Source organism: Ceratotherium simum, chromosome 3 (genome assembly GCF_057802395.1).
Source record: "Ceratotherium simum simum isolate JZ-2026a chromosome 3, ASM5780239v1, whole genome shotgun sequence".
NCBI classification, from domain to species: domain Eukaryota; kingdom Metazoa; phylum Chordata; class Mammalia; order Perissodactyla; family Rhinocerotidae; genus Ceratotherium; species Ceratotherium simum.
In genome coordinates this window covers 69,482,927-69,502,818 of record NC_141902.1, presented here as the reverse complement: position 1 = coordinate 69,502,818, position 19,892 = coordinate 69,482,927, and the positions used below count along the sequence as shown (strand labels likewise).

The 19,892-nt window shown below is 53.0% G+C and overlaps 1 protein-coding gene across 2 annotated transcripts in view; it reads left to right on the top strand.

The window, feature by feature from the left end:
• Positions 1 to 15,588, top strand: part of TMEM266 (transmembrane protein 266) — a 117,768-nt gene extending 102,180 nt beyond the window's left edge. For both annotated transcript variants that reach the window (XM_087428761.1, XM_004421856.3), the window contains 2 exons: positions 12,649 to 12,711; positions 14,428 to 15,588. In XM_087428761.1, coding sequence (XP_087284887.1) covers positions 12,649 to 12,711; positions 14,428 to 15,023 — 659 coding nt within the window. In that variant the 3' untranslated portion in view covers positions 15,024 to 15,588. The remainder of the gene's footprint in view (positions 1 to 12,648; positions 12,712 to 14,427) is intronic.
• The last annotated feature ends 4,304 nt before the right edge of the window (positions 15,589 to 19,892 follow it).

The window sequence follows — 19,892 nt, the reverse complement described above, 5'->3', positions numbered from 1 at the left end:
TGTCCAAGATTGCGGGGGGAGAGAGGGAGACCCTCAGATCCGTGCCCCCAGGACTACCTTTCTGAGCCCAGGAGAAACCGTTTAGTCAAGCTGCCTTGACCTGACTTCGAAATGACCTTCATGAGTTGTACCCGTTTCATGCCTGTGGGCCACTGGCGTGCTTTGCATGCACTGTCTCCGCAGTCCTCACAGCAACCCCTGTCTTATGCCTTTCCTGTTTTATGGATGAAGAACCTAAGACCCAGGAAAGTTCTCCAAAGGCACATTATTAATAAAGGACAGAGCTAGGCTTCAAGCCAGAGGCCTGGGACTTTCCTGCTGGACTGCCCAGCCTACTAGGTCCCTGATGAGAAGTCCAGGACTCGGGCCAGAATAGCCCAGAACCTAAGCCTTGGAGATGGTAGCGAATGATGGGCAGGTGATGTTAGTGGAGATGGGAGCACCGGCCATCACCCAGGCAGGGTACTGTATAGAAGGCTGGCTGTGTCACCTAATACTTAAGCTTTCTGGGCCTTGGTTTTGCTAGCTATCAAGTGGGAGCCTTCCTCCCAGGGACATTATGGGGGCAGGTGGCCTCCAGAGCTGCAAAACAGTCCTGCAAATGTATTATTTGTGATCAGGGATGAAAATACCCTCCCCTGGTGTAAGATTTGGGCCTTCTCAGGGTTTGGGGTGTTCTGATGGGCTCAGGCCAGGGATCAGCCTCAGCTCAGGGGCTGGAGAGCCAGGCAAGGGGAGAGCACAGAAGGGATCCTGGGAGCCTTGGATGCAGGTCCTCCTCCCCAGGCACCTTTCCTGCTCACGTCTGAGTCCTCCCTGCCCTAACTTGCACCTGGAAATGTTGTCACTAAAATGGTGGTTAAGGGGTTTCTTCACTTTACCAAGAAATTCTTTTGAATATTGACTTCCCCTAATAATTCAAAATACAATTCCAGGTTCACATTTTTTACCTAAAGCTAAGGGAACTAAGATTCATCAAACCCCTCCAAGGGAAACTGTTTACATGTGATCTCATTTCATCCTCACACTTCCTTTCTCTCATACGGAGAAGGAAGCTCGGACCCAGAGAGGCCAAGAGAATTTCACAGGGTCACACACAGGAAATGGTGGTGCTGCGCTTGGAGCAGCTCCCCCAGGCTGTGGGACCCTAAACCCCAGCTTGATCTAGGGCCCCCTGCACCTTGGCGTGCCGTGTTCCCCTTGCCGGGGCAGCAAGGACAGCCAGGCAGGGCTGGGCAGGTGGGGAGGCCAGAGCTCCAGACTCTGCCACTCCCCAGCTCGATGACTCGAGGCTTCAGTGTTCCCTTCTGTAAAGTGGGCTCTTAACTCCAGCTCCGTCTGCCTCACAGGAGGTATGAGGAGCTGATAGAGGTGAGAAAGCCCTGCAGGCTGTGAGGCACTGTGAGCAGGTTTTAGGGAGTGGGGTGGTTGCTCTTATGATCTTTTGAGAGACCTTCAGATCTTAGAACTATAGAATTTGGGGGCTAGGAGGGACTTCTGAGTCCAACCCTTTAGCTGATGTGTGAATCCCATCTGTAACCCCTGCCAAGAGGCCTTAGCTTACCTTCCTCTAAGAACAGGCGCTCCAAACCTCACAGGGAAGCCCATGACAACCCAACTTCAGATGGCTCTGCCTATTAGAAAATTCTTCCCAGACTGAGCTGAGGTCTACCCCCTGGCACCTGGCCCTCCCACTTGGCCACAGTTTTTATGCATAGGTCTGGTAGGGGTCCTCCCAGCTGAGGCATCCTTTTAGAGACTGGCCTCTACGTGTTTTCTCCCCCAGAGACGATCACCTGCATTCCCACAGCCAATCCTCAGGGGACAAGCTCTCCGAGTTCTTGCTGTACTGACCCTCCCTGAGCATTCCGTTGTTTTGGTCCCTCTCAGAGTGACATCCAGAGCTAAAGGCAGTTCTTGGGGGAGCTGCAAGACCAGGGTGGAGTGCCGAAGGGCCGCCCTGTTTGTTTGTTCTGGACCCGAGACCCCCGTGATGTGGCTGGAAGGCTCCCGAGCCCTGTGGTGGCTGCCTGGCTTGAGCTCACAGCTGACCCAGACCCACGTGTTCCCCACATGGCTCTGCCGAGTCCTGTGTCCCCAAAGCCCATCCTTGGCTTTTGTACCAAGCCCTCCTGCAGAATTTTACATTCATCTGGGTTCAGCTGTAGCTTGTTTGATTCCTGCCTCTACTCTGGGTTTCTCAGGCTTTGTAGACTGACTCACGACCCATCACCAGTTCTTGCTGGTTTGCCTGCCTGTCTGTGTCTTGAAACATTCCCCTTCTTCATCTCTGGACCTTGCCCAGCTCCCTGACCTCAGCGTTGCCCCCACAGGTGCCCTCTGCAGTCCTGTGTCCCCACTGCACGCACACACACATACACATACACGCACGGAGTGATCTTTCCAAAATCTTTCATGTCACTGCCCAACTTAACTCCTTGGCTGGTATTTGCTAGGGCTGCCAAAACAAAGTGCTGCAAAGCCAGTGGCTTCCACACCAGAAGTTTACTGTCTCACTGTTCTGAAGGCTGGAAGTCTGAGATCAGGGTCTTGGCATGGTTGGTTTCCTCTGAGGGCTGTGAGAGAGAATGTGCTCCAGGCCTTCCCCTAGCTTCTGGTGGTTTGCTGGTAATCCTTGGTGTTCCTTGGCTTGTAGAAGCAGCATCATGATCTCTGCCTTCCTCTTCACATGGTGTTTTCCCTGTGTGTGTGTCTGTGTCCAAATCTTCCTCTTTATAAGGACCCCAGTCATATTGGGTTAGGGGCCCACCCTACTCCAGCATGACCTCATCTTAACTAATTATATCTGCAACAACCTCATTTCCAAATAAGGTCGCAGTCTGAGGTACTGGGGGTTAGGACTTCAGCATGTGAATTTTGGGGGACTACAATGATTCAACCCATGACAAGTGGCATATAAGACCCTTGATGACCTTGTCTCTGGCTGCCTCCCCAGCCTCGTCTCCTTCTCCTCCGTCTTCACTTTCACTTTAGTCAAATGAAAAATACCGTCATTTCGTTCTGTAAGTGTTCTGTGCAGCTGTGTGTCTCTGAGCCTTTCCACATGCTGTTCACTGGCAGGCCAGGCCTGCCTGCCAAACTTCTCTTCATGCTTAAAGCTCATCTCCGAGTGAGCTCCCAGTCACCACACCCTTCCCTCTAGACCTTACATGAACTCCCGCCAGGCCCGCTCGTGCCCGGTTGCCATGAGCATTTATGTGTGTGTCCCCCTGACTTGTTTATTTCCAGGGCCCGCCCAGGCCTGGCCCTCAGCAGGCTCACCATAGAGTTTGTTCCATGGAATGTAATCTGCAAGCCCATAACTGATCAAAGAACAAAAGAAGGCTCGAGGCATCACTTGTTCCCATGTGAGTCCCTGCAACCCTGCGTCTTCTCTCGGAGCTCAGAGGCCCTCTGGCAACAGTCCACTCCAGAAACCCCACTCTTGGCTTTCAGCTCCTCAGGCTGGAGCTTGTGGAATCTGGAATATAAGAATATAATTCTTTTTGAAAGCTCTTCTGGAAGTCAGCAGCAACTTTTGCCTACTTTGTCTTGCTTCCCAAGGATGGGAGGAGTGGGTTTACAGTCTCCCAGCCCATTCCAGGATCTGCCCCTAGATGGAGCAGAGGGAGCTCCAGAGGACCAGAGGAGCTGCTTCCTTGCTGTCCCTGCTGGACAGCCTCCCTGCTCTGCCCACGGCAGTGGCGAGCTCTGTGCTGTTCTCTCTTCAGGTGTACCCACCTTTAAACATCTGAGCTCAGACGAGCACTTCTGGTACAGCCATGTGTTCTGCAGCACCTCTCTGTCTCATCAGGATCCTTAGCTCTTGAGATAACAGCATGACCATTATTGTCCCTCAGCCAATGACCTCTAGACCCTGGACACCTGATGCCACATTTGGGCCCACAGGGAGTCGAGATCTGGGCTTGGAGAGTCTGCAAACAAGCCAAGCCTTGAAAATAATCCCACGGGAGTGCTATGAAGCTTTGAGCGCCTCCCTCTCCATGCTGCTCCTCCTCTCTCTGCAGTCTCCTTAGTGGGCGGCTTCCAGGAGGAAGGGGAGGGAGGTAGGATAAGAACGGAGAAAACTGGGTCAGACTTGAAACCCACTCAGGATAAATCTGATCGGCTGTGTTTCACCAACCAGGGTGTCATGGGGTCTGTGCTGACCCTCCTGGAAACTGGGGTGGGGTGGGGGGGAGGTCTGAACAAGGCACTCAGGCCTCCCATAGAGATGCCAAACAAGCACCGTGGGAGCAGTTGCAAACGCCCCTCCCATCTAGCCCTGGAACCACACCCTTGCTCTCCCTTATCTCCTCTGTGTCATCCCCTTGGTACCTCCCAGCTCTCTAGATGCACACCTGCCCTGCGCCTGCCCCAGCTTACACAGCCATTCATAGTGCATTCCCCATCCACCACCTCACAGCCAACCCCCAGAGCCGTCAACAGCAAAGCCAGCACTTCTGAGGCGGAGGGCAGAAGCACTGGGGCTAGCAAGTGACATGCGTGATTCACAGCCTTGAATGGGCTAGGGAGACAGGGCATCCCCCTGCTGATCTCTCTTTGCCCAGGAGCTATGTCCAGGGAGGGATTTCCATGACATTAGAAATTATGGCCGGACAAGCTAGGGGCGCTCTGGGCCACTCTGGAGATGGAGAAAGGGCAGTGTTTGTTGGTAACAATGACCTTCAGGCCAGCGAGGGCTCTGAGGCCCACTGTGTCACAATAGTACACAGACAATCTGGGGATTAACCTGCAGACAGGAGCAGTAAGTCACAGGAGCCTCGGGAGGGGGCCTTGCTCCCTGGGGGAGGGCAGCCCAGGAGGGCGGGAGTGCCAGCCCCAGCCCAGCAGGAAGAAGCGGCTCGGCAGTCTCAACAGTTGCCAGCGGGTCTCAGTCAGACTAACGCCGGCCAGCTTCTGTTTAGACTTGCTCCAGCACAAATCATTTTTAAAACCCAGGCTGCAAAGTTCCAGGCTTTGGGGCCTGCCAAGTTCACAGTGCCCCTGTGTAGTCATTAATACTTCCCTCCCAAATTTATTAGTCTTGAAGCTCGCCCATAACTTATGAATTACAGCCCCTGGTGGGAGTGCCATGGTTTTCACCATATATCACAGCGAACCTCGGCGTCCCCCATGCTGCACCAGAGCTCAGAGAAACCACCACAGAGGTGCACCAGGCCAGCTGGGCTGGGCCTTCCCTCTACCAAGCAGAGCTGGCACCAGTGTTTACCCTTGGGAGAGGAGAGGCGTGTGCTAATGGAAGCAAGTCGGGATTTCTGCCAGCACTGGCCTCCTAATGTGTGTGCCTGATGGGGGGCACTGGGGCCTGGGGGAGCCCCAGAGCTGTAGGACTAGACCTGGGAGGGCCTCACACAAAGTAGGGAGGCAGCCCACAGGGCAGAGGGTGTAGGTGTTAGTGAGGCAACAACATGGGTTTAAGACTCAGGGCTGGGTTTGAATCTCAACTTGGCCTTGAACAAGTTACTTAACCTCTCTGAGCAGGGCTGGCTTCACATAGGGTTGACCCGTGGGGTCGGTCACACAGGGCCTCATACTTTGTTCAATGCTCTGCTATCACTGTCTTGAAATTCTTAATGCTTTTTTTAAAATTGAGGTATAATTGACATATAACATTATATTAGTTTCAGGTGTACAGTGTTATGATTCGATATTTGTTTATATTGCGAAATGATCACCACAGTAAGTCTAGTTAACATTCGTCACCATACGTAGTTACAAAACTTTTTTTTCTTGTGATGAGAACTTTTAAGATCTACTCTCCTAGCTACTTTCAAATACGCAATACAGTATCATTAACTATAGTCACCATGCTGTACATCATATCCCCACGACTTATTTATTTTATTACTGGAAATTTGTACCTTTTGACCCACTTCACCCATTTTGCCCACCCTCCACCCCCACCTCTGGCAACTACCCATCTGTTCTCTGTATCTCTGAGCTCGGGGTGTTTTTGTTTTAGTTTTTGTTTTAGTTTTTGTTTTAGATTCCGCATATAAGTGAGATCATATGGTATTTGTCTTTCTCTTGGCTATTGTAAATAATGCTGGAGTGAACATCGGGGTGCATATATCTTATCAAATTAGTGTTTTTGTTTTCTTTGGGTAAATACCCAGAGTGGAGTTGCTAGATCATATGGTCGTTCTTTTTTGAATTTTTTGAGGAACTTCCATAACGTTTTCCCTAGTGGCTACACTAATTTACATTCCCACCAACAGAGCACAAGGGTTCCCTTTTCTCTGCATCCTCTCCAACACTTGTTATTTCTTGTGTTTTTGATAATAGCCATTCTAACAGGTGTGAGGTGATATCTCATTGTGGCTTTGATTTGTATTTCCCTGATGATTAGTGATGTTGAACATCTTTTCATGTACTGTTGGCCATCTGTGTGTCTTCTTTGGGAAAATGTCTATTCAGATCCTCTGCCCATTTATTAATTGGATTTTTTTTTCTTGCTATTGAGTTGTATGAGTTCGTTATATATTTTGGATATTAGTCCCTTATCAGATATATGATTTGCAAATATCTTCTCCCATTCAGTAGGTTGCCTTTTCATTTTGTTGATGGTTTTCTTTTCTGTGCAGAAGCTTTTCAGTTTAATGTAGTCCCTCTTGTTTGTTTTTGCTTTTGTTGCCTTTGCTTTTGGTGTCAAATCCAAAAAATCGTTGCCAAGACCAATGTCAATGAGCTTACCACCTATGTTTTCTTCTAGGATTTTTATGGTTTCGGGTCTTACATTCAAGTCTTGAATCCATTTTGAGTTAATTTTTATGTATGGTGTAAGATAGTGGCCCTGTTTCATTCTTTTTTCATGTGGCTGTCTGGTTTTCCTAACACCATTTATTGAAGAGACTGTCCTTTCCCCATTGTATATTCGTGGTTCCTTTGTTGTAAATTAATTGACTATATATGCATGGGTCTATTTCTGGGCCTTAATGCTTTTTTTTTTTTTTTTTAAAGATTTTATTTATTTATTTTTTCCCCCCAAAGCCCAGTAGATAGTTGTATGTCATAGCTGCACATTCTTCTAGTTGCTGTATGTGGGACGTGGCCTCAGCATGACCAGAGAAGCGGTGTGTCGGTGCGCAGCCGGGATCCGAACCCGGGCCGCCAGCAGCAGAGTGCACGCACTTAACCACTAAGCCACGGGGCCGGCCCTGGGCCTTAATGCTTTTTGAACAGGGGGCTCCACAATTATGCAGCTGGTCCTGTCTCTGAGCCCCAGTTTTTCCAAAATGACAATACTAGCAGAAGCACATCTTCACTGAGAAGGATTGGGCATTCGGTCATATGCACAGCTCTCATGCCTGGTACACTGCAGACTCTCAGTGAATGTTAATGTCCTTCCTCAGTGAGGGTTGCCAAGCCATGGAGCAGCTAATTGGAGTTTGGGAGCAGGAGCCCCAAACCAGAACTCTCCCTCTGGGCTTTGGGGCCTGTGTCTGCACAGGACGCGTGGACATGCGGTCCTGGCACCCTCTGTCCCATTGCCTGGCCCGTCCCGCCACCTCCAGGAGGCCCAACTGACTCACTGCCCTTTCTCTCCACCTCTGCCTCACTAGGCAGGTTGGGGCTCCACCCAAGTGGCAAAACCAACATAATGAGCGTTGCCATCGCAGCACTCAGCTGGCTTTAAGAGGATTAGTCAGGATGGGTTTGCAGAGTCCTCACAGCCCTGGAGGAAAGTCATTGGGCAGCTTAGAGCAGCTGCAGCAGCTGCCATAGAAATGACTCAAGACTTTGGGGCAGGCAGGGAGCTCCACGGGCCAGGAGTTCAAGGAGGTGAGGGGTAGCCCCAGGCCAGACTTGACATTCATTATCTCCGTGAATCTGACAGCTGACGGGCATGTAGGTATTTCTTGTCCCTGTGTTACAGGTGAGGAAGCTGGGGCTCAGAGTGTCTAGGGATTTGCCTAAGACCACACAGCGAGTGCCTGCAGAGCTGGGGTTGGCACCTGGGGTTGTTTTGTTTGTACTCACCCTTCTTTCTTGACCCTCCAGGGTCAGCCAGCTCAGTCCTTCTGTGGGCTGGTTCCTACCTGGCCCTAACTTGGTGCCAAATCAAAACAAACCCTGGGGCAGAGAGCTATTCTCAGGAGGAAGGTGGGCAGCCCTGTGTGGAGGCTGACTGGTGGCCTGTTCCTGGCCAGAAGCATCTGTGCCTGCCTCCCCTCCCTACCCGCAAGCTCCCAGACACCCAACAGTCACTAGTCTCTGGACAAGAAGTACCAGGGATGGGGAGCGAGGCTGCATGCTGAACGGTGCAAACAGCATCCTGGAGGGTGAGGGGAATGGTCCTGGGAGGTCCTGCGGGCTCTGACCCAGAGGTAGTCATCTGTCCAGTCACTCTGTTTATTGGCGGCTGGCATACGCCAAGCCCCATGCTAAGTGCTGGGGAGACTCTGAGTAAAATGTGCCCTCAAAGGCTTTCAGGCCCCTGTGCGGGTGGGGACAGAACCCCAGCCCATGTGCTCTGTTCTGGAGAAGAAGGCCTGCCTGAAGCAGAGAGCAGGCAAGCACCAGTGTCAGCGCTGCTAGAGAAGTCCGGGAAGGCCTCACTTTCAGACTTACATCTTCAAGCTCACTCTGAGGCCCCTGTGTGGGGACGGGTTTGGAGCAGAAGGAGCAAATGCAGACTGGACAGACCACCAGTGGCCACCTGGGGACCTAGGTTCTGTGTCAGGTATATCCATGGAGCAAGCAGTCCCATTCAGTAAACCCACAGGCACAACGAGAGTCCAAAGGGGAAAGCATGAGGTCTGACCTAAGGCTGGACCACAGGGCCAAAACAGAGGGCATCGGGGGTCCCTCACCTGGTCACAGACTTGGTAGAAGTTGGGTTGTTGGTAAGGAAAGGGAGGAAGCACCGAGAAGTGACTAGAGTCCCAGCCTAGATGGGCAAGGGAACCATTCACCAAGATGGAAGGAGAAACCGAGTTCTCTTTTGGACATGTTGAGTGAGAGGTAGCTGGAGTTCATCCAGGAGAAGTTGTCCAGTTGGCCAGACCAGTCAGTAGCTCAGGGGAGATGTCTGGTCTAAAGGTCACCTGGCCTAGGTTATTTTTATCAACAGCTTGTATGAAGATGTGAGCATCCTCAAATAAATAGTCAACACGGAGATAGGAGACAGATCTAATACCTTAGTAAACTGAACCAAGATTCAGATTGCTTTCAGCAGGCTGCACCTCTGGGCTGAAACCAACAAGCTGACATTTGCCTGGATGATAAATGTGAAGTCCTCCTTGGGGGTTACACACTACAGCGTGGTAAAGGCCTGGTCTGGCCCCAGCTCCTGCAGAGAAGACCTGGGCGTCTCCGTTGGCCACAAGCTCATGAGTCAGCAGAGCAGGGCGGTTGCTAAACCCACTTGGAGGATGTTAGGCTGCATTAAGGGAATGATCATGCTGGATCTTGGGAAGGACCGGTCTATGAAATAATCCCAGCCTTGCAGGGCAGTGGTGAGGATCAAAGGAGATCAGTGTGTGAAATGCCGAGCCTGCGGTCTGGAGTTTTGAAGGACATAGTAAACGCCAGCTCCCTCCCTCCACCTCCCCCCACATTTTGGTCACATCTGGAGCCCATAGTAAAGCCTTCAGAGTGGAAAGGCTGGAAAACTGAGGAGAGGTGGAAAATGGACAGTCATTTCTTGGGAGAAGAGACTTCTCAGCAGGGATGTGAGGGCTTTTTAAGTGTTGGAAGGTCTGTCATATACTGTGAGTAGGAATACGCTTAGCCTTGGTACCTGTGGAAGGCAGGACCAGTATCTGCAAGGCTTGCACATAGTAGGCACTTCTTGATTAAATGGAGATTGGCTGCTTGACCAAGAAATAGATGTCCCAGGGAGGCCCTGGCTGTGCTCCTTGGAGGCAGGGACTTCTGGCCTCAGTACCCAGCAGAGGGTCGGGCATACTGCGATCCTACTGAGCACAAATGAATGAGAAGTTGCCCACAGCTGATTATCAGAGCTGCTTGACAAAGAGCTTGGAGCTCTCTTCCCTGGGGTGTGCAGGCCGTGGTGGGGAGACCCCATCAGGCAGGTGTTGAAGTGATTCCTGCACTGGGAGTTAGGGGATAGCCCAGATGCCTCCAGTCCCTTCTCACTCTGCCCTGACTCTCGGCTCTTGGAACTGCAGAGCTGGCAGAGGTGTTGGGAGCTGGCTAGCCCAGCCATGCCACAATCTGTAAGAGCCTCGCCAGCCGCCTCTGGGTACAGATGAAGAAACTGAGGCCCAGAGAGGAGATGACCTGCTCAAGCTCCCATGGCGGGCCAGTGGCAGCACCAGGACAAGAACCCAGGGTCTGGGTTTTTCTCGTTCACCCCAGGCCACTTCCTGCGAGTAGCTCCCTTGGGATAAAGGTTCATAGGTCTGTGGATACCTGAGTTCATAGTCCTGCCCATGTCACATGGCCCTCTGCAGCCATGTCACAAGTGCCTGCAGTCGTGGTCTCAGGATAAAACCAAGATAAGTGACCAGAACCTCCTGTCTGGTCCAGTGGGCCCAGTGGCCCTCTGCCTCGCACTGCCTGCTAGGAGCGGCCACGCCAGCCACCTCCCACTTCCTAGGGTGGCCTGCAGGGCTAGACAGCATTTACAACATAAATTATGAAGGGCCATGGAGAACCACGTTGCTGTCTGATTCTGAGAGAGTGTTGCCGGCTGATCCTGGAGCAGGGCCTGGAGCCAGCCTGGGGACCCTCCCTCAGCTCAGGCATTAATGCAAAACACACCTCTGACCTGCAGGCAATTAAAGATCAAAAAAGGCCAAAAAAGCTTTTCAGAGCCAGGTACTCCATGTGTGCTGCCCCACCACCTCCCAGTGTCAAGGCAGATTGGCTTCCGCAGCCATTAGCCATCTCAGGTGTGCCGGGGAAGGCAGCCACAGAAAGCATGGGGTCCAGTCACCTGTAGACCGTGGCTTCTTGGAGCAGCCCCCAGGGGTGTGGGCTCCCTCAGACTTCCACAGGAGAGGAAGGCCCAGACGCTCGTGTGTTGAAGGCCTTCCTATGCCTGACCCCACTCCAGGAATCTGACATTCCCTGGCTCATTTATTTATTTATTTTTTTTGGTGAGGGAGATCAGCCCTGAGCTAACATCCGTGCTAATCCTCCTCTTTTTTTGTTGAGGAAGACCGGCTCTGAGCTAACATCTATTGCCAATCCTCCTCCTTGTTTTTTTCCCCCAAAAGCCCCAGTAGATAGTTGTATGTCGTAGTTGCACATCCTTCTAGTTGCTGTATGTGGGACGCGGCCTCAGCATGGCCGGAGAAGCGGTGCGTCGGTGCGCGCCCGGGATCCGAACCCGGGCCGCCAGTAGCGGAGCGCGAGCACTTAACCGCTAAGCCAGGGGGCCGGCCCCTCCCTGGCTCATTTAAATCTCCTTATCAGCTCTGGAGAGTAGATATCATTATACCCATTTGACACTCAAGGGAACAGAGGCTCAGAGAGGGCCATTTAGCTAACCTATGGTGGAGTTCGGGTTTGAAACTAGGTCTGATTCTGATACCCTTCCAGGACCCCAGGACCTGGGGAGGTGACAGTTGCTGAAGAAGCAACCCCTGAGCTAGGCTGACAAGTTGCCAAACTGAACTGAGGGTCTCCATCCTGCCACTCTCCAGTCCCTGCCAGGTCCCTCCTAATTATCACTTGACCCTCATCCCTCCCTTCTGTCCCATCAGGTACCAGCCACCCTCTCTCAGGGCCTGTCATCCCTCACCTGAGCATTGTAGTCTCTGGTCTCCCTGCCTAAAGTCTGGCATCTTCCAAACCACTCTCCCTACCACCCTGGGAGTGACTCACACCTGACCATATTCAAACTTTCCTGTGGTTCCTCATTGTCCTTGGGACAAGGCCAAGCTCCTTAGGATGGCTTTTAGGGTCTCCCATCATCTGCTTTTCCTCCCATTCTCAGGCCACTCTGAATTTCTCACCTCTGCTCTCTCCCATTCCTTCCACACTCCCATCAGGATGATGAACCAGTTTTTTTTTGAGACCCTGTTCCCATGTCATCTCCCTTGACCTGGACGGCTTTACACCTCCTCATTCGTTATTCATTCACTAGCTATTTACTGAGCACCTACCATGTGCTAGGATTGTGTAGGGGGTGGGGATGCCCGGTCCCCCATACTGCATGGAAGACGGGGTCCTCAGATGGGCTGAGCCAACGGTCGGCCTCTGCAGCTGCTTTCTGTGGCTGCAAATGGGGCTTTGAGGCTTTTGCACTGAGGACAGCATTTCTAGTGACCCTGAGAACCTCAGGTGGATTCACAGACTCAGGCCATCAGAAAGCCTTCAAGAACCATTTCCACACCCCTCATCTCAGAGCTGGGGGGAAAACTGAGGACAGAGAAGGAAAGGGTCCTGTCCACATCACACATCAAGCTAGATGCTTCATCAGAACCTGGGTCCCTGACATCCAGTCCAGGGCAGCCCTGGGGCAAATGAGACATGTGGTCTCCATGGAGGATTAGCAAGTGGCAGAGAGCTTCTGGGAGGCAGGTGCCTCCTCTCCTGGTGATGGGAGTGGGGACGGGAGGACGGGGGGAGGAGCACCAACTGGCCACTGCCCCTGCCTCTTGGACTTGCTGGCAAGGCGTCACGCTCCCTTCTCTGTCCCCTCCTCCGCAGAAGCCACGGTGAAAGACGACATGAACAGCTACATCAGCCAGTACTACAATGGGCCCAGCAGTGGTGAGTCCGTGTCGGGGCTGTTCTGCATGTACCAGAACCTCTGTGCGGCCCCATGCCAGATGTGATCCTGGCACACCCTGACGTTGAGAGCAGGGACAGCTCAGCCTGGCGTGCCCTCTGGGGTGCAGGCAGAGTTCAAGGTTCAGATACCTGTAGCTTTGGCTCCCGGGAAGCTCCAGTGCAGGAGCTGTGGATGCGGGGTGGAGCGCTCTGTGACTGCCAGTGAGGGCTGCGTGTGGGCCCGAAATACAGAGGGGGCTGGCATCTAGAAACCTAAGTGCCCTCAGCGCCTCCCAACCTGAGAACCTTCAGGGATGAGCAGGGTGGGGCTGAGATAACAGCATAATTGGCCTTGAGAGGCAACAGGTGTTGGGCTTGTCCTTGCTTCATTTATGTTTCATTCTTGCACTTGAAAAAGTCTCGGGGAACCTAGTGGTTTTCACTTATGGGAAAGGTTGAGTTCTAAAATAATACCAGTCCTTCAGTGTCTCGTTTCTCCTTAGCCAAGGTCTTGTATCTTGTAGTTTGGATTTTTTTTTTTTTTTAAGATTTTATTTATTTATTTTTCCCCCCAAAGCCCCAGTAGATAGTTGTATGTCACAGCTGCACAACCTTCTAGTTGCTGTATGTGGGACGCGGCCTCAACGTGGCCAGAGAAGCGGTGCGTCTGTGCGCGCCCGGGATCCGAACCTGGGCCCCCAGGAGTGGAGCGCGCGCACTTAACCGCTAAGCCACGGGGCCGGCCCCTGTAGTTTGGATTTCATAGCCCTTAAATCCTTGACTACTCCATTGTAAGGCTAGAGTGTTGTGTTGTGTGACGTGTAGAATGCGTTTGAATTTTTTCTTTTCACAATTTAGCCCCCTAAAGGCCTCTTCCCTCTTCTCTCTCCTCTTTCAAAGCCTCGTCCAATCTGCTGATTTCAAAGGCCACCATCTCTAGCCCGGACCTCTCCCCCAATCCACTCTCCCCACAACTTTGGGGAGAAACCTTGTCCATACTACACCCACTGTAACTGGGCCCCTTGGTACCTCTCACTTAGAGTCAAGACCTTCGGAAGTGTCCTCTGTCCTCCCCCTGCAGTGCGTCCTACAGAGATTAATCAGTCTTCTGAAGGCACGGCTCTGGTCATGTCACCTGTACACCAGCCCCATTGAAAATTTTGAATGATTCCCTCTGACCATGAAGCCCAAACTCCTTGTCCTGGCACCAGCTTTTCTGAGTTAGTCGGGATGGGCTAGGTTATGCTGCCTGGCAAATAGCCCCACATTTCGGTGGTTTACGTAAATCAGCAAAGGCCCATGGCAGATTGGCTTGGGGCTCTGCTCCCAGGTTGTCATCTTGACTCTAGCACCCAGCAGGCAGAACAGCTACCATGTATTCTAGAGCACTGTTGACTGCCAGGGCAAATCACGTCTGGTTGATGGAGCTTCCCCCAGGAAATGCCATGGGTCAGTTCGCACAGATGATTGGCCAGGGCATGTCACATGTCCGCACTTGAGTTCAGCAAGACAGGGAGGCACCATCCTCCCTCAGGGCAGGGCGGTGAATATTGGAGAACTGAGCCATTTAGCAAGGCCTCCCCCAACCAAGCCCATCCACAATGCCCAGCGTCCAGCCCTGCTCCTAGATCTCGTTCAGCTCACACTGCCCTCATGGAGGGTCCACAGAGGTATGGCAGAGGGGAAGTGTGACTGGCATCCTCTCCTTTCTTGCAGACAGTGGTGTCCCAGAGCCAGCCGTGTGCATGGTCACCACAGCTGCCATAGACATTCACCAGCCCAACATCTCCTCTGACCTCTTCTCGGTCGATGTGCCCCTGAAGCTTGGCAGCAATGGCACCTGCGCCAGTGCCACCTCCAAGAGCTTCTCCCACTCTACTCGTAGCTCTGTCACCCGGGCCCAGAGTGACAGCAGCCAGACACTGGGCTCTTCCACGGACTGCAGCACTGCCCGCGAGGAGCCGTCCTCCAAGCCCAGCCCCTCTCCCCTGCCACTGCGGCCACTACCCCAGCAGCAAATGGCGGAGGCCACAGTCCAGGACCTGCTATCCTCCCTGTCGGAGGACCCCTGCCCGTCCCAGAAGGCCTTGGACCCAGCTCCCCTCTCCCAGCCCAGCCCAGCGTGTTCTGCCCAAACCAGCCCCGAGCTGGAACACAGGGTAAGTCTGTTTAACCAGAAGAATCAGGAGGGCTTCACTGTCTTTCAGATCAAGCCTGTCATCCACTTCCAGCCTGCTGCACCCGTGCTGGAGGAGAAGTTCAGATCTTTGGAATCCAAAGAGCAAAAGTTGCACAGGGTCCCTGAAGCCTAGAGCCTCCAGGCGGGCTGGGTGGGAGGAGGGCAGACAGCCATCTCGAAGCTCTCCTGGTGCCCCAGAGGCTGACAAGGGCCACACTCAGGGCCCAGGAGCCCACCTGGCGTCCCTCAGGGTGCTGCCTGCCTCCAGGGAGGTGACGCCAGGCCAGGAGGCCACATGCCTCAGACCTCAAAGCCCAGAGCTGGCGCCTCCTCTGGCCCTGCTCAGGGGAGGGTGGTGCTCATGGCTGGGGTTTTTTAATCATTTTTACAAAAACCAGCCTGTGGCCCAGCTTCAGCAGGGTAGAGCGCGGGGCCCAGCTCAGCCTCGTCCGTTGCCTTCGCTCCTGACGCCCACCCTGGACCCTAGGGAACAGCACTGTGAGCAGGGGCTCCAGCCCCACCCCCAAGCCGTCTTCTCCAGGAATCCTGGGTGGGTGGAGCCGACACAATCACACCAAGACCACCATCTGAGCCTATTTCGTTCCAACTCATTCTCTCATTTTGGCATGAGCTTTTCTGAGTCTTTTCAAGACAAATCTAGTTTTCACCTTCATAGGACATAAAGGGATGGATCTGGAGGGGGTTGGGAGGGTCATGGGAGTTGGGGGACAGCCATTTTCCAATCTTGGCTTTAATAATAAAAACCAGCTGCACTGAGACTTCCAGTTGGCGGAGGTTTTCCTTGGTTGCTGGCCCGGGTGAAGAATCCCCCAGTGGCTTGTTGGGGTTGGGATGGCCTGGTGAAAACCCACCCAGGTGAAGCCCTGACCCCTCCCTGGCAGCCTTGAGGCCTTGCAGGGTGGAAGGAGCCTTGGCCCCCAGGCAGGAAGCTCTCACACTGCCTGTCTCTGTGACTGTGGACCAGTCCCTTCTCCTCTCTCATCTCCCCACCAAAATGGAGCTCAGAATTCTGCCTGCCGTGACCCAGGGCTGCATCCCTCAGGGACCTTGGACTCAGCAGGTCCAAAGCTGAGCGCAGTGTCTTGCCTGAAGCCTGCTCTTCCTCCGGGTTCCCAGCCGGGCACGGCCATCCACCCGGCTAGGAGTGTGCGTGGCGTTGACATCGTTGGCTCCCTCCTCATCCCCCACAGGCGGTCACAGATCCTGGCCATTCTGCCCTGCACATCACCTGCCCCAGACTCAGCCCCTGGTCCTGCCCTCCTCCAGTGTGTCCCCCCAGGCTGCTAAGCCTGCTCAGTGTCTCCCTTGCTGAAAAGCCTCCAAGGGATTTTGTGTTTATAACCACGATGTTTTGTTTCATATGTCCGAAAAAATGGGGAGACTTAATTGTTTTAATTTCAAGGGCTCCCGTTGCCTCAACTGAACATCTCGACGTGGTCACAGCCCCTTTATGAGCTGGCTTGCCTGCCCCTCTGGCCGCCCTCCTGGCCTGTTCTTTCTCTGGGTGGTTCTCCCTGTGCGAGTGTCTCCCGGTCTCTCACTAGGGGGTCAGGATGTCCTCAGGGCTCCTGGCCGCCTGGACTCTCCCTGACAGTGTAGTGATCCCGTGGCTTGGCCAGCGTCTGCTTCCCTGCCTGCCTCCCCTCAGTCCTCAGGAGCAGGGATCGGGCCTGCGTCCCGTTAGAACCCCAGAATCCTGCATAAGGCCACAGGCTTGGGCACAGGGTCACTCGGGAAAGATGGTTGATTTGGAAGAAAGGGAGGGAAATTACCACATGCAGGCAAAGAGCACCCTCCTGATTCACGTTGTCAAAAAAGGTGTTAAAGGCAGCAGTATCCAACCGGCTGTTTTTTGGGTGTAATCTAAGGCATTCTGGGTCACCAGCAGCATAATTACAGCTTCTATCACCGAGCACTCTACTAAGGCCTCTACACACTGGGGGTCCTTTAACCCTTCAGACGACCCTGTGAGGTGGGTATCACCAGCCCCATTTTACAGATGAAGAACCCAAGGCTCAGAGAGGTTTAAGAAACTTTCTTGAGGTCAAACACTGACAAGAGAGACACTGAAACTGGAGCCCAAATCCACCTGGCAGTGTGCGAGGTGCTGGGGTTCCCAGGTTTTAGAGCTTTTGGAAGCAAAGTTGTCACTCTTGGGTTTTGTCACATGATGGGCTGGAGGGCATTACACGATTTATAATCTCTAGGGCAGGACCAGCGGGTCTGTAATTAGTGGTCTGCATCTGCTGGACTAGAAACAGCTACCGTCCTTGGCCAGACCCAGCTTGCTGAGCTGTGATGCCCTTTGCTGAGCTTCCCTCGCCCCAGCTGTTGGGCTGGTGGCGGCTAGCCCAACAGGGAAGTGAGCCTGTCCTGTGCCAGAGGTGAGACCCAGCTGTTAGCCAGCACTCGCCTCTGCCGTAGGCTTCTACTCCAGAGACAACCACAGGACACAAAGGAGAGCAGTGGGGTAAGATGCTAGGCAAATGGCTCCTGCTCTCTGCCTCAGTTTCCCCATCTAGAAATGGGGTCTGTAGAAGAGCTCCACTTTTAAAAGCTGATATCTTAGGGTATTTACAAATTGCTGTGCAGTGAATCCTGCCTGAGCACTCACTGTTGCCTTCATCCTTGAACAGGCAGCACCAATGTTAGAACTGCCACATGAGCAGATGCAGACTAGCAACAGACACCAAGAGATGGTCCCCGCCTCCCCGAGGATAGAGTCCACAGTCACAGCGTTGGAGGTTGCACGCAGACAGAGGAAGCCACTTACCTGCCTGGGATGGGTGCGGGGCAGAGGCTCTGAGGTCTGGAGTGCAGGAGGCAGAGAGTAAAAGCTTGGGCTTTCAGGGCTCCTCTGGGCGCCATAGCCAAGTGATGGCTGGCGGGCAGCTGGGGGCTGGTGGAGATGGAGCCAGTTTGCAGCTCTGGGAAATGGCTCCCCCTTGCTCGTCCACCCTCTCAGAGAGCCCACTCTGGTGCTCTTCCAGAAGGGAGGAGGGTCTGGGTAACAAGCCACCGTCCCCTGTAAGCCAAGAAGAGGGTGATAACAATGATGGCTCCCAATTATTCATTTCCTGTTGTGACAGGGGCTCTTTCGCAGTCTCCACTCTGTATCACAGCCCTGCAAAGTGGATGCTATTTCCCCTGCTTTACGGAGGAGAAAACAGGCACAGAATGATTAATTTAAATGACTTGCCCAAAGGCACACAGCTAACCAGTAAACTAGTGGCAGAATTCAAACCCAGGTCTGCCTGGGTTAGATGCCATACTGGATATGGTTAAATGAGCTGCCTAGAATTAAACCAGGTGTCATCAGGAGAGCCGGAGAGAGAAATCAGGACTCTGGCCCCCAGGCAGTTGCCATCCCTCAGCCCATACAGCTCCTCAGGCTGGAAGGACTGGCCCATCCTCTCTGCAGAGCCCCGAGGCCCCACCTGCAGGGCCAGCCTCCCGGCTCAGCCTAGCTGCTGGAGCTGGAGAGGAGCCAAACCGGGGTGCCACCCTGACATGCCAAACCTGGCAGCAAGGACAAAGCTCAGAGCCAGCTGTGCTGGTGGCTGGCCCACAGGGGAGCCAGGCCAGAGCCCTGCAGGCCTGGCCCAAAGTCTCCTCAGGACTGAAGGCCTTCCCTGAATGACACAACTGGCTCTCCTCCAGCCAGCCCTGGGCAAGGCCTCCAACCCAAACCTTAGCTTTTCTGATCCAATCACACAGACTGTGGGCTTTTTCACAGACCCTGCATGATTAGAGGCTTAGTGGCCTGGAATTCTTTTGGTTTGGTGGGTGTTCATTCCAGCCATGACCTTCAGCTCAGGAACTCCTTTCTCACTCCAAGACAGCTCTTGACTGAAGCTCGTGTCCTGGTGCTGCCTCCACACTCCACTCTGGTGAGATTTCCTCATCTCTAAAGAGAAAGACTAAGAGCAGGGGCTGTTGAGAGCCTCAAATGAGATAACATCCAAGGAAGCCTTCTTAAAAGGAAAGCATCTTCCTAACAAGTCAGCAGGACACTTGTGTAGAGTTGCTTGACAAGGACACCCAACAACGACTCGAGGGCTGATACAGCCAACCCAGGTTTTGAATGGACATCTCAGGGCTGGAGAGAAGTCTGGATCACCACCTCCACCCTCCATCTCAGGGTGTATCCAAGCCCGGGCACCTGCATTCTCAGCCCAGCCCTAGTTCTGGTTTGCTATAAGGCTCCAAGTGAATCCTTGGACGTGCTTCCTCCCCCTGTATAACAGGAATAATAACTCCTGGGCCCCCCACCTCCATGAGGGTTGCTGGGATAGCTAATGACATAATGGAAGGAAAAGCCCTTTGAGAATGTTTCAAGGGAGACACAAACAGAAACATCCTTATTAATTATAGATGCCTGGGGTGTTTCACTGTCTGCCCACATTCAGATCTGCTGGGGAAGGCTGCCCAGGAGCTGCTCAATTATGTCATTTGCTGCCGCCCATAGTTTGGTGTTGGGAGGGTGGTAGTGGGGTGTATGGGTACTGAGAGGCTGAGGGGATGTATGCCCCACCTCCAACCCCAATAGCCAGCCCAGGCACTGTCTGTCCCTCCTGAGCTTATTCCTGCTCACACATTCCCATTGGTTCCCCTGTAAATAATGCCCTGGCGTCACCCTGAGTTAGGTAAGAGAGCACTGTCATTCCCCAGACAGGAGTCACCTTATCTGCCTTCCTCTCCCTTTTCCGGTATAAGTCAAGGAATTCATAACTACTATGGAATTTTTTTTTTTTTTGGCTCCAGTGCTGAAAAGTTTGATATTGTCTCCTGGTGAATAGTTAATTTAATTATCCAAAGAAAATGATGGAACATTTGCTGCTAAAATTTATTGCAAGCTACCAGAGAGACAGCGCTGGCATAATTTTATGCAGAGCCCTAGGCTACAGCATAGGGGAGCAAGCTGCCTATTCATCCTGAAACAAGCAAATGAAATTGACTACCCTGGAGATCAATCAGGACA